Source organism: Rhineura floridana, chromosome 10 (genome assembly GCF_030035675.1).
Source record: "Rhineura floridana isolate rRhiFlo1 chromosome 10, rRhiFlo1.hap2, whole genome shotgun sequence".
Classification (NCBI taxonomy): domain Eukaryota; kingdom Metazoa; phylum Chordata; class Lepidosauria; order Squamata; family Rhineuridae; genus Rhineura; species Rhineura floridana.
In genome coordinates, this window is record NC_084489.1 from 74,735,188 (window position 1) to 74,748,681 (window position 13,494).

A 13,494-nucleotide genomic window follows, 5' to 3' on the forward strand; every position below is an offset into this window, starting at 1 on the left:
CGGGCGCGACGGGCGCGACGGGCGCGACGGGCGACGTTGCCCCATTAACAGATGGGGGCAGCGTCTTCACCCCCACCTGCAATCATGCCCCGCTCGTCAGCTGCGCGGCGAGCGGAGCTTCGTTTCTTGGAGAGGGTCGTTTACCATAACTGGCTTGTTAATCCTCTTGTCAGGGGTAGATGATTTTAATGCAGATGCAAGCCTTTAGTTGATCCTAGTGTTCTAATTTAGAGAAGCAATCCTATTAGTTAAGCTGAACTCCTGTTTCTACATTGGAGGACAATACAAAGCAACTTGTAGCCTGACTTCTGTGGTCAAATGAGTGCAGCACAGTTAGAATCCTCTGTGCATGACTGGTTATGTCCATGAGCGAGTGTTGCCCTTTGTGCCCCTTCACCATGGTTCTCTCTTCCATATTTCCCCCTCCATGTGTTCCACCTCCTCCTCTTGTCGTTGTGTATGTTCAAAATTTCATAGATGTGGTGACATGTATGTAGTCCTTTTCTGTCAGTTTGCCAAGAGGAGTTCCCTTGGTGTTGCCTGTGTTCCCAGTGCTATGCTTTGCAACCCTCCTGCTCCAACATGTTCATTCTCCAGGCAGCGGACGTTTTAATGCTGCATACTGTTTTTTTATCTATGAGTTAATACTAAGGCTTTCCCACTGGAACATCACTCAGGTACAAGATGGGGAGAAGATGTGATATAAAATGACAGTTGCACCATCCCTTGCATTGCCCTTCTATGCCTACTTGCAAGCAACGCGGGGCCTTGTACTCTAATACTGCACCGTTGCAGATTGCGCAGCGTGGCCTTTTAGCTTTTAGCGCTGTTGCACAGAGAATGGTCCCATTTTCTCTACTAGGTGTTATCTAAGGCTTATGAAAGCACCGGGGGCCTAATTTTACATGGACACTTGCAGTCACAAAGACCGAAAGAAGCTCATTTATTTATTTTCTCACTTCTACAGTCCATCTTTGTTAAGACTGCATGTCCTAAAACATGTTAGACAGTCAAATATATCTTACATTAAAGCATGAGAAAAGTGAACTTAATTGAAACACGTACACAGACATGATACTTACATGGAGCGCAGCAGATTAATTATCATGGAAGGAGCCTTTATGAGGCTGCTGAGGTAACTAAAGGTGATATAAAATGGGAGATTGTACATAATGTTAACATTTTTAAATTAAATACTTCTATATATGTTGTGGTACATCACAGGTGAGAACCTACAAATTCTGTTTTTTCTTTCTCAGACTGTAAAGCACATGTGGCCTTTCATTTGCCAGTTCATCGAGAAACTTTTCCGCGAAACAATAGAACCAGCAGTGAGAGGAGCAAACAGCCACCTGAGCACCTTCAGTTTCACAAAAATTGATATAGGGCATCAGGTAAGCTTCTTCTAGACTGTGCATACTCTCTACACACTTAGAGCCTTATGTGAATAAAGTGTCATTTACTGTGTTAAGAGTAATTATGGATAAGTAGGTAATGAACAAAAGCAGCTTGAAGTTTATTCAGTTTAACAAGAGATCATGGTCTGGCAAGATTTTTCTAGAGATAATAGAAGCAATACTTTGCTTTTTGGGGGGAGATTTGATATGTTGATGCGTTAAATAATATTTTTGGTGAAGGATTTTTTTATTTCACTATTGCCATAACAACTTATTGTGTGTTTTGAAGGAACAATACATGTTTTGACCTAAATATTTAGAGGAGTCTTGCAGTATTGACACCTGACAGCAGTATTCTGGCATATTGTTGGCCATATTTCAGTACACTGGTGTTATCTGTCACCTTTGCCTTGTGCTAAAGGCAGTGGATTTTGTATTACTATTTTTGGGATGATGTCACCCTTCATACCTTGTTTGTGTTCTATCATTTTCTTGATTGGTGTTGTAGTGTTGCTATGGTGATGGAATAACAAAAGTGGGAGGATTACAGAATGCAAGATACTCAAATTGCAAGATTATTTCAGCTTTAAAACAATAAATGCTTGCAGTCTAGAGGCCTGTGGTACAAATGTTTTTCCATTTGCCTTTGGTAAAACGTGCTCAGAGCAGAGACGTACAACCACTACTGCACTTCTATTCAAAGCAGATATAGGTTGATTGCTTAGCTGAGCTCTGTGTTGCTTCTGGTCATTGAATCAGAGAGTGCCCTGCTCTGCAGATGGTAGTTCAAATATTAGTTCTTTGGTTAACCAAACTGACAACCCATGCAGTAAGCATTTGGACAAAAATAACTTTGATAGATTTTAGACACAACTCTTTCACATCTGCTAATGAGGATTATGGACTTTGTATACTAATTTTATCAGTTGGTGTTTCATGTAAATTTCAGAATTTTAGTTGAGCATGTTGTTTTTCTGGTTTCTATTTTTTTTCTGTATATTCCAATTCCAATGGCTTGTGGCTAATGCAAATAAAGGACTTACTTGCTTCTATGGTATGTTTATTTGTTTTATTGTACTCGTATTGTCAGTTTTCAAGTAGCTCAGGGGAACGCTGTTGATGGTGCTCGGCACTCTCTGATACAGGCCCTTGAGCAGGTTGAAACTTGTGTTGCTTTGACACTCTAATAGCATCTTATACGTCAGTTGTGAAATAGACCCATTTCTCTTCTGCGTTCTTGCCTGGTCACTTGGATCCATTTCTTACTCACCTTAGGTGACCAGGTGTGATGCATGTTTCCTGTATATGTCTTTGTAGTACAAACCCCCTTTCATTCTGATATAGCGCTAATGTTCATTATTATTTCTTTTCCAGTCTTTGTAAATGGAATTTGTGCATAGTGACACATACAGAGTAAGAAGAGCATGTTCTATCAGCTAGTATTTCTGACTTTGTTCATGTTGCAATTAAAGGGATAAGCTTTACATTCTAAGCGTAATTATAAAAGAAGTATTAATCTGTTTAAAATTGTTTGTTTTTAAACTTCAGCCCCTTAGAATTAATGGCGTTAAAGTGTACACTGAAAACGTGGATAAAAGGCAGATAATTTTGGATCTTCAAGTCAGGTAATCTTGTCACAAAACACACATTACATATTTCAATACCTTATTAAAACAGTGTTTCATTGCTTATTGAGAAATGTTTGTGAAGTGCTTCCTCTTTGGGCCAAAATAACTTTTTGTTACTTTATAAAAATTAAGAAAACAACTAAGGGTTTTGCTGGCATGAATGTATAATATCAAGCAAGGCGTGCACAGAAATGAAACTAGCAGAAATTACACACATTGTTTTGTATTAAGGGATACACTTTTCTAAAAGCAGAGTAATTTCTTCTATCTGTGGATAGACTATTTCAGTATTTCAGACTATTCCTCTTCAAGTTTTTAAAGTTGGTTTAAGTCATTTAGCATTACATGGATAAGTCTGTATGAACCTAAATGAAGCACCACGCCACAGTTTAGCATTACACGAATGAGCCTCTTGACAGCCAAGCATCATGCTCATTTGTTCCTCCTACCCTCTTCTACCACTGTGCACCTTGGAGGAAAATGTCTGCCAAGCAATTTGTTCTTTCAAAAAAAATCTTGGCTTGGCATTGTGTACAAATGGAGGATCCTGGCTTCCAACAATGATTAGTTGCTAAACAAGGCAACTTCTTGAAAAGCTTCCTTCTGGCTGCATGGTGGGAGAGGCATATTGCTTGAGCTCATGGAGGCTTGTCCACGTAGTGCTGAACTAGCCTTGTATTGAAGCACTTTGTATGGTAGCTGTAAGCAAGAAGCAAGTGTTTAGGCAAGTGAGCAGGCTGGTGGAAAGGAATGGAGTGCCCAGTCTGTCCTCTGTGACCAGCATAGAAACCAAGCAGGCTTCCAGAGGACAGGTGTGCAGAAGGCTGCTTGAAGGGAGGGGGCAGAGCTCTTCTGCTGCCAAGCCAAAGCAGGCAAGGTGGTTTGTGTGTCTGCAGCCTAGTAACTTCTGTGGACTTCCGTACATTGCTGCATTAAATCATGTTTAGTATTACAAGCGAACAGGGTCATTGTAACTGTGATGAAAGTAGTAATGTGTAAATGACCAATGTGCAGCTTACAAGGGTTTCTACCATGTACAAGGTGTACCTCCAAGATGAAAAGGGGGACAAATGGAAAGCAGATGGGGAGATTTGGAAACACACTATAATTGTGTGGTTTTTTTCTGTTAAGGAGATAAAGTATGAGTTAAAGTATTAAACTACAGTGCTTTTCATTAACTGGAAAGCTCACAGATTAAAACAAATAACACAATATAAGCACATACCTTGAAGTGCTACTTGAAGTAGGTGCTAAAGGTTTTTTTGCTGGTTAAAATGTTTGTCATGTAGTGAAGGGTTTCTGTCTGTTTCACAGTGGCCTAGATCTGCCTTCACTGATTTGGTACCCACTAGATATTTTGGACTATATCCCCCGTGCTGGCTGGGGATGATGTGAGTTGTCCAAAACATCTGGAGGGTACCAGGTTGGCAAAGGCTGGCCTAGATGCAAAGAAGCATACAACTGTTTTCACAGCTATCAAAGGAGCTTTGGACTTCTTTCTTTTCAAATGTTGCATGGCGAATCTCTTTTGAAAGTGAGGGGAGTTTCAAAAGCAGTTTGTCATGTGGAACAGAGAAATCTGTTGTTCAAAGGAGGAAAAATCTTATTGGGTATGCCTAAAGGAGATCTTGGATTCCATCCAATAGATTTTTAGGTCTTAATAGAGACAGCCCTTTGCCTTTACACTCTCATGTAATTCTCACTAAGGCACAGATAAACATAATAAATCTTTCATTTCTTCCCCTTTAGACTGTGTGAAAAGAAATCAAATTAGTCACCTTGAAAATATCCATGAAGACAAATAGTGGAGTTTAATAAATCCCCTGTTAATGTGTAACATTGCCTGTCTGTCATGTTTCGGATCTGCAGCCCTGCATAGTTTACAGCCATTATGCACTCAGTGGATAAAGTGTTCTGCTTAACTTGGTATCCAAATAGTAGATCCTGTTTCATACAAGCTGTGTTGCAAAGATGTAGTCCAAGAAACATGGGTTGAAGGGCAACAGTGTCATTCATGAATTGTATAGATACAGCCAGCCAGCTTTTTTCCCCCTGATGTCTTCTTCACTTCTGTTAGGTGCATTTGGTATTGTAAGCTGACATAGTACCAAAGAGTCTAATAAATTTAAAAGTAAAATAGCAGGCTGTAAAAATCCTTGCATGCATACAGAATACTTTGAAAGCTTCATTAGATTTGGCTAAACATCTTAAAATAATAAACCAGAATAAGTGTGTTCTGGCACCCGCAGCATGAATGAGAAAACCAGCCCATCTGTCTGCTACTGAAAATGCATAGTACACAGTGCTTGGCATACATGTGTGGTTGTATCCAGTGCTAATCATACTTGGAGTAGAGACATGGAAATTAATGGATGTGACTAAGTTTGTCGCATCTATTAATTTCAGTAGGTCTGCTCTGAGTAGGACTACAGGTTGTATCCAGCTGTGTGCAAAATGCATTATATAGAACATTGTACAAGGGTTGTGATTCAGGGAGGTCATTAACACCTGCGGAGATGAGAGTATGTGTGTATCATGGTTTATAAAGCAGTTGCACCTTCAGCAATTTTCCCTGTCAAACCACAGGCTGCATTTTTTAAATGGAGTTTAAGCAGAGGGTCATGGGTTGGGGCTGGGAGGAGAGGCTGAAGAGGAAACCCTGCTCATCCTGACCAATGTATGTGTCTAGCAGAGCACAACACTGGGTCATACCTTAGGCCTTATGTATTTTATATTTGTTTTATACATAAAAAAACCTTCGTGTTGTCAGTATTGTTGATTTTAAAATGTGGTCATTAATTAATGGACGTGTGTGTTTAATACAACATTGCAATGTGTCCTTATGCTTCCCAGCTTTGTTGGCAATTGTGAAATTGACTTGGAGATCAAGAGATACTTCTGTAGAGCTGGTGTGAAGAGTATACAGGTAAGTTGTGAGTTTTTTTCTGCCTGACATAAAACTACATCTTTGCATTCCAGAAAACTAAGCAATCCTCTCCCCATCCGAAACAAGAAGCAAAACTTTAACAGTAACCTTGTTCTGTTCAACATAGACCTTACCGATGTAGATGTATTATCAGACTTCTGCAATAATAGATTGTTCTTTATATTTTTAACTGAAGCTTACTAGTCTGAATCTTTTTTCTTCTCAGATTCATGGTACAATGAGAGTTATATTGGAACCTCTGCTTGGAGATATGCCCTTAATTGGAGCACTGTCTTTATTTTTCCTTAGGAAACCGGTAAGTGAAAAACCTCCTAGATTCCTTCTTCCTCTATCTTACAGATTGTTGCTGCTTTACTTTAGTAAATTGGTGTTTAAAATAATTTTTAAAATCTTGTAATGTTGAATCAGAACTTCTAGGTAATCCTAGCATTATGCTGACCATGGTTCTGTTAGTGATTAGTTCTGAAACCCTCTTTAAGAGAGTTAGAGGAGGCTACCTGTCCCCATAAATAGGTTGCTTACAAGTCCATGACTACCACATCTTGGTCACAACCACACTATACATTTAAAGCACATTTAACACTTTTGAAGCATATGGTTTCCCTGAAAGAATTCTGGGAACTATAGTTTGCTGTGAAGCAGAAGCCAGTGTACCATTAATAAAGTTGAAGCTGTGTATGCTTAGGTTAAAAGAGCTCAGAACTGTACAACTTTACACTTTATCATTATGGCCACCTTATTCATACTTGGCAAAAATAAAATTTCAGTAATCAAAATAAAGGCCATGTTGCTACAATCACATTTAGCCATCAAAGATTAATGGCATTGGGTGTATTTGTTGTCATATTTTTAGTATGCTGGTATCCCTTGCTTCCTGAAGTTGGAATACTTTGTTAGGAAAGCAAAGAAAAGCTGGAATAGTTTAAGCAATCTACTCAGTTTCAGTTATAGTTTCATTAATTTCATTACATCATTAACTAAAAGGAAATGAAACCTGATGCAACATAGTTCAAATGGACTATCAACAGAACTCTTCATATTCTGCATGTCTGCATATCTGCTGTGCACTCTGGTACTAAGTTGATAGGGTGCTCTGCTTTTGTTTGAAAATTAAAAATATCCAGATCTTATGGTTACTAAGAAGATGAAAATGAGTGTGAGAATAATGTCTTTTGAAGGTTCACAAATGAGATAGACAAGGATTCTTTGTACTGTGAAGCTGCCTCTTCTGTGATCCTAATCTCTTATTTCCTGCATCTTTTCCCATCTCTCTTTCATGCTGTCTTGAATCTCATCAGAATATTGTGTGATCTGCAAAAACCCAACTATTATTTTATAATTTTAGTTATTTAACAATTTATAAACCTTTTCCTACAGATGTTTCTGAAGCAGTGTACAATAATAGAAATAAATATATGCACAGCAATTTAAAAACAAAATTTAAAAACATTAAATTGCACAAATTTAATATTTTCATTTATTAAATTTATATCCCACCCTTCCTCCTAGAAGGAGCTGAGTCAAACTTCAAGAAAAGCCCTCTCAAAGTTTTCAGTAGCTGCCTGAAAGCATGAATGCTTGGCACTTCTCTAATTCTGATCAGAAGCTGATTCTGTAGAGCTGTGTAACTATTGCAAAGTTACGCAAACTGGAGAGCTTTTTTAGGTTTGGGCTTGGGGGAAGGTATTGTAAAGTTCTTCCAGCCATTGCAGATGAAGTATCTGACCTTGTTGTGTCATCTTCTGTGAAAATTATATTTTTCATTTGGCTGTCTTGCTTTGCTCGGCTGTCGTCCTGATTTCAGTGTATACTGTAAACAAGTAGAATTGGAGGTTAATGCTTTACATCATCTAGAAGCAGGCAACATTCCTCTCCCCCCCCCCGCCCAGTTATATAGAGCATGCATTCTTTGCTTAATATATCTAAGAGTGAGAAATGGAATATAGAAAGAAAGGGTTGTGATGAGATTTGCACTGTTGATGAGATTGGGTTTGTAGGCTTATTTTTTTAAAAGCATTTTTAACCCACTCTTCAGCTGAGAAAAGGCTCCCAGAGCAGCTTACATAGGATCAATAAAAACAGGGCAGTCTGTGCCTCCAGGCCTCCAGTCTAAAAGACATTATACAAAAGAAAAATGAGATGAAGAGGGAAGAGGAAAGCTGAGCACCAGTTCTTAAAGATACATAGCAGTTCTTGTGATGATTGCCTGGAACAGGAATGGTTCAGGAGTAGAGTAGCCTAATGGAGCTGATTTCTCAGCAGAACCAATGAAGTGGCCCTGCTTTCCATTTTTCCTTCTAGTGCACCATGACATTTTTCTGCTCCCTTTAATTTAATGTTTTCTTTTTTTACTGTCAGCATTCAGCCCAGGAACATGTGATATGATAGCTGGTCTCTGAGCTTTACATAAAGCCTTTTTTACTTGGGGAGTAACCATAAGAAGTCTTTCATAGCCCTTGGACTCAATACAAAAAAGGATTTCTAGGTTGCTTTCTCTTGGCAGGTAAAACTAATTGGAGTTTACACCTTTTCCAATTGCTCAGCCTCAGGGCAAGGAAAAGGTAAATTGAAGGAGACAAGAACTCCTTTCTGGAGACAAAGACCATACTCTCTGAGCACAGGTTTAAATGTTGTTCTGAACATAAAGGATATAAACAGCAGAGCTCTTGCAAAAGAAAGCAGGATGCTTTAGGCATACAAATACTGGCTCTATAATTTGATAAGATTTCAATCAGAACTGAACTGAGAATGTCAGTGGACTTGTCTTATTTTTAAAGAGGCAGTCCGTAAAAAGAGAGATTAGTGATATGAAAGTTAAATGTCTGATTTTAAAAGTGAAAACCTCTGTGATTTTCGATGGTTGCACAATGATATCAATATTCCTTGGCATCTCTACAATCCTGCACTGGGATTTAGTGGGAAACTGTTTTTTAGATTGCATGGTCTCATAAGGACAATGATGCTATGCGACTCTAGAGCAGCCTTCGCCAGCCTGGTGCCCTCAAGATGTTTTAGCCTATAACTCCTATCAATCCCAGCCAGTGGATAGGAATTGTGGGTCAAAATATCTTGAGGGCACGAGGTTGGAAAAGACTGCTCTAGAGAACTATGGGCTGAACTTATGATGGGGGCTAAAACAAGGAATGCATTACTATCTGGATGCCTGGGGGCAATTTCCAATCGCCACTTGTGACATCATATTCTGTTTGGGTTTTTTAAGCCCCATATATAAGATTGAATCACTTCTTGGGGTTAACAGGATTTTGTCACACCTTGCTCCAGAAGTTTGATCCAGTTTTTGAGACCCTTTTTGAAGTAATAATTTTACTATCCGGTGGCAATTTTGCATTCTTGTTAATACCATCCTCATGCAGTCTTTCCCAATCTTTGGGTTTGCAGATGTTGCTGGATTACAGCTCCTATAAATCCTGACCATTGACAATGCTGGCTAGATCTGATGGAAATTATAATCCCAACAACATCTGGGGACCCAAAGGTTGGGAAAGGCTGATCTAAAGCAAGGATGGGGAATAGGTGAGGAACAGGTGGCCCTCCAGGGGTTGTTGCACTACAACTCCCATCATCCCTGATCATTGGCCGTGGCTGTCTGAGGCTGATGGGAGTTTGAATTAAGCAACGTGTGGAGGGCGACACGTTCTCCATCCTTGATCTATAGCTTTTGCATCCTAAAACTAATTAGAAAGCTTGTAATATTTCTTAGGATGTAGTAAGCTTTGATTTTGTCATGCTCAGGCAGTTACTTTCAAAATATCCATTTATTCAAACATGATGATTTATCATATTGAACGAAGTTGAAAGATGAGGTCCTCATTGAAGCTAAAGTACAAAGCTTTCAGCTGTAATAAGTGGGTTTAATTAATAATTTTCTTATCAGTGCTTATCATGCAACACCTTTTCTTTTCTTTGATTATATCTTTATTTTTGTGCATATTTTAGTTCTGTGCTTATTTTAGTTCTATTCATGGGACATTGAAATATCCTCCTGTGGTAAACTTTACAAACTAGCCACCTTCTGTAGGCTTTTTTTAACATTAAAAAAAGAAGACTTGGTGAATTTGCTCGATTTTTTAAAATTAGATTAGCTGGTCTGCCAAGGAAGCAGGTGGCTAATAAAGACATTAAATTATCTTACCCAGCTTTGCTACTGTGGTTGGAAACAAGGTTTGTTTGGGAAGCTGATTAAGGTTTCAGTTGAGGTCATATTTGTTAAATAAATTTTAAAGGCATTGCCCCAGGGATGAATTGTTGCATAAGAAAGTATTGGATGCGCTAAATAAATAATAGTTGAATTATTGGAATGTAGTTGCTATCTTGTTTTGGAATTGGGAAAACTTTTGTTGTGGTTTTTCTCATCCACATGATCTTTCAAATCTCATTTCTTTTCTCCATTAAAAACAAAATAACCTTTATGGGATGGAGAGAGAAAAGGGGCAGTGGAGGGAGACAAGGAGGCACTGCTGACCCTGACCCTGTCCACCTTTTGGCTTCAGTGTTCCCCACCCCCAATAATACACCCTGTGAGGGCATACTACCAAGGGGAGGGGTGGGGAACCTCTGCCCCACAGGTCAAACCTGGCCTGCCAGGCCTCCACATTTGGCCCATGAGGCCATTTTGGGGAAGCCATGCCTATCTGCCCTACATCTGATGTCATAAGGGAGCTGGATTTCAAAGAAACAACTGGGAGCTTAAAGTGGGCTCCCAGTTGCTCCTTTGCTGGACCAAAGCATGCTCCCAACTAAAAGCGCACCTAGCTAAAGGTGGGAGCAGGTGTTTCCATTCAGTGAAAAATGCTTCTCCTTCCAGTGCTGTTCTTTGAAGCCACCCTGCATGGCTCTTTTGAAAAGAAAAGTGTGGGGAGGCTTGCAAAGGGCTTTGTGAGCCTCCCATGCGTCTCCTTGCCACCAATGACAGCTTGGAAACCTTCTGCGAGTGATTTTGACAGGAGGGTGGGGAAACCCATCTGCCAGTCATGTGATGTCATAACAGCACCATTTGATTGACAGGTGGCTTGCCCTTACCTGCCTGTCAAAGTTGGTCTACCCTTGCCCTGGGGAACGTAGCCCTTGATATAAAAAGTTCCCCACCCCTGATTTAGTTTTTGTCTTTAAAAAAAACAAAACTTTTCTTTTTGTAAGGAAAAAATGGTTTTTATTTCTCTTTGAAATTCCTAGCCCTAGGGATAAGTGTAGTGGTCAGAATGTTGGACTTGGACTGGGGAGTCACAGGCTGAAATCTTTATTCAGCTATGAAGCTAACTGGGTGAGCTCAGGTCAGTCACTGTCTTTTGTGCCAACCAACATTGCAGAGTGCTTATGGGGTGAAAAGAGGAGGGAAGTGAAACAAGATCCTTAACTTGCCCCAGTCAAGAAGAGGATGGTGAGCAGATAGGAACAGAGTGAAGTCAGTCTGGAGAACATAATTAAAACATATAAAGAGAAGATCTAGTAATGATTTGAAATGAATGCTGATGAAACTTAAAGAGGAAAGCACAAAAGCAGGACTACAGCTGAACGTCAAGAAGACTAAAATAATGACAACAGAAGATTTATGTAACTTTAAAGTACACAATGAGACCACTGAACTTGTCAAGGATTATCAATACCATGGCACAGTCTTTAACCGAAATGGGGACAATAGTCAAGAAATCAGAAGAAGGGTAGGACTGGGGAGGGCAGCTATGAGAGAACTAGAAAAGGTCCTCAAATGCAAAGATGTATCACCGAACGCTAAAGTCAGGATCATTCAGACCATGGTATTCCTGATCTCTATGTATGGATGTGAAAGTTGGACAGTGAAAAAAGAGGATAAGAGAAAAATCAGTTCATTTGAAATGTGGTGTTGGAGGAGAGCTTTGCTGATACCATGGACTGTGAAAAAGACAAATAATTGGGTGTTAGAACAAATTAAACTAGAACTATCACTAGAAGCTTAAATGATGAAACTCATGTTATCATAGTTTGGGCACATAATGAGAAGGCCTGATTCACTAGAAAAGACAATAATGCTGGGACAAACAGAAGGGAGTAGAAAAAGAGGAAGACCAAACAAGAGATGGATTGATTCCATAAAGGAAGCCACAGACCTGAACTTACAAGATCTGAACAGGGTGGTTTGTAACAGATGTTTTTGGAGGTTGCTGATTCATAGGGTCACCATAAGTCGTAATCGACTTGAAGGCACATAACAAAAGAGAAGACAGTGAATACATCTCAGTTCATGAAAGTTGTAACTATACTCTACAGATAATATCAAACAAAAATCCAAAGCGCATTATATATAAATTAATCTTGGGGAAGGAAAGATATAAGGAATGAGGTATGCAAGGGAAAAAATAGGATACAGAGATTACGTGGGAAAATAAGTGTGTAATAACCTGTACTAAAATATCAGGTATAGTGGCTATTACATAAGGATTATAGCAGTGGTTCCCAAACCTCCCCCCCCACAGACCACTTGAAAATTGCTGGGGGTCTTGTGGGACCACTTAATGATTTTTTTTCTCCTTGTAGAAATTGTAATGTACTATATTAGATGCTGTATTATTTTTAATTGTGTTTTTCTTGCTTCTTTCTTGTGTTGTATTTTATTATACCAGAATTTGAATGCCATAGAATTCTGATTGTAATACAGTGAAATGCAATATAAGAAATAAAAGAAGCAATAAAATACATTTTTTTTATTTATTAGATTTATATACCCTGCCCTTCCTCTAGGTCCAGGAGGAGCCCAGGGCGACAAACAAAATAACTAAAAACACTCTAAAACAATTAAAAATAAATATAAACATTTAATACAGACATGCCACGAACGACCTGAATGAAGCTTATGGACCACTGGTGGCCCATGGGCTACAGTTTGGGAACTCCAGGATTATAGTATGTATGGTTAAAATTAATTGCCACTTATCCATTGCTAAACACTGGACTGGCCCACCTAATCTTCACCAGCCTTCTAATCAAAGTTTACCACGTTCCCAGCTGGCCTAACTGTATCGCCTTTTAGTTTAAGAGAAGTGTATAGCTACCAATCCTGGGTGGAATTCCAGCAAACAGGTTCCTCTGGTCTTACTGCACGTTAGTAGAGATCAGATATAAGAATGAGGAAAATCCAAATCAATAATTAAATCATGTAAAAGTAAAAGCAAATTGTTTTAAAAATAGTGAAGTCTGAGCCTCATTGAGGAATAATTAATATGATATAAAACAATAAAAACTATTTTCAATCTATTCAAAATTCAGAAGAACCCAAAGGACCAGTTCAGATAACTACAAACAGCTCCAACCTGAAAAAGGGACAGACTTTTAAAGCAAGAAATTCCTTCTCAGAAAGAGAAGGCAAAAACATGGGCTGGGATCCAAAAGGCCCCAGAACAAGCAACAACTTGTTAGCAAACATGAAGCTAAGCAAACAAAATAAAATTAAGCAAGTTAACAAACTCTAGCACTGAGGTGCAGCCTTTTTGATGTCCCCCTTGATGTCCAAAAATGCCTGCCTTGCGAT

The 13,494-nt window shown here is 39.1% G+C and overlaps 1 protein-coding gene across 5 annotated transcripts in view; it reads left to right on the forward strand.

Moving 5' to 3' along the window:
* Positions 1 to 13,494, forward strand: part of ESYT2 (extended synaptotagmin 2) — an 87,824-nt gene that overhangs the window by 26,156 nt on the left and 48,174 nt on the right. For 4 of the 5 annotated variants that reach the window (XM_061587257.1, XM_061587259.1, XM_061587258.1 and 1 more), the window contains exons 3-6: positions 1,260 to 1,394; positions 2,946 to 3,022; positions 5,879 to 5,951; positions 6,178 to 6,267. In XM_061587257.1, the coding sequence (XP_061443241.1) occupies positions 1,260 to 1,394; positions 2,946 to 3,022; positions 5,879 to 5,951; positions 6,178 to 6,267 (375 nt within the window). Of the gene's footprint in view, positions 1 to 31; positions 678 to 1,259; positions 1,395 to 2,945; positions 3,023 to 5,878; positions 5,952 to 6,177; positions 6,268 to 13,494 lie in introns of those variants that run through there. The other variant, XM_061587261.1, reaches the window with a different exon arrangement.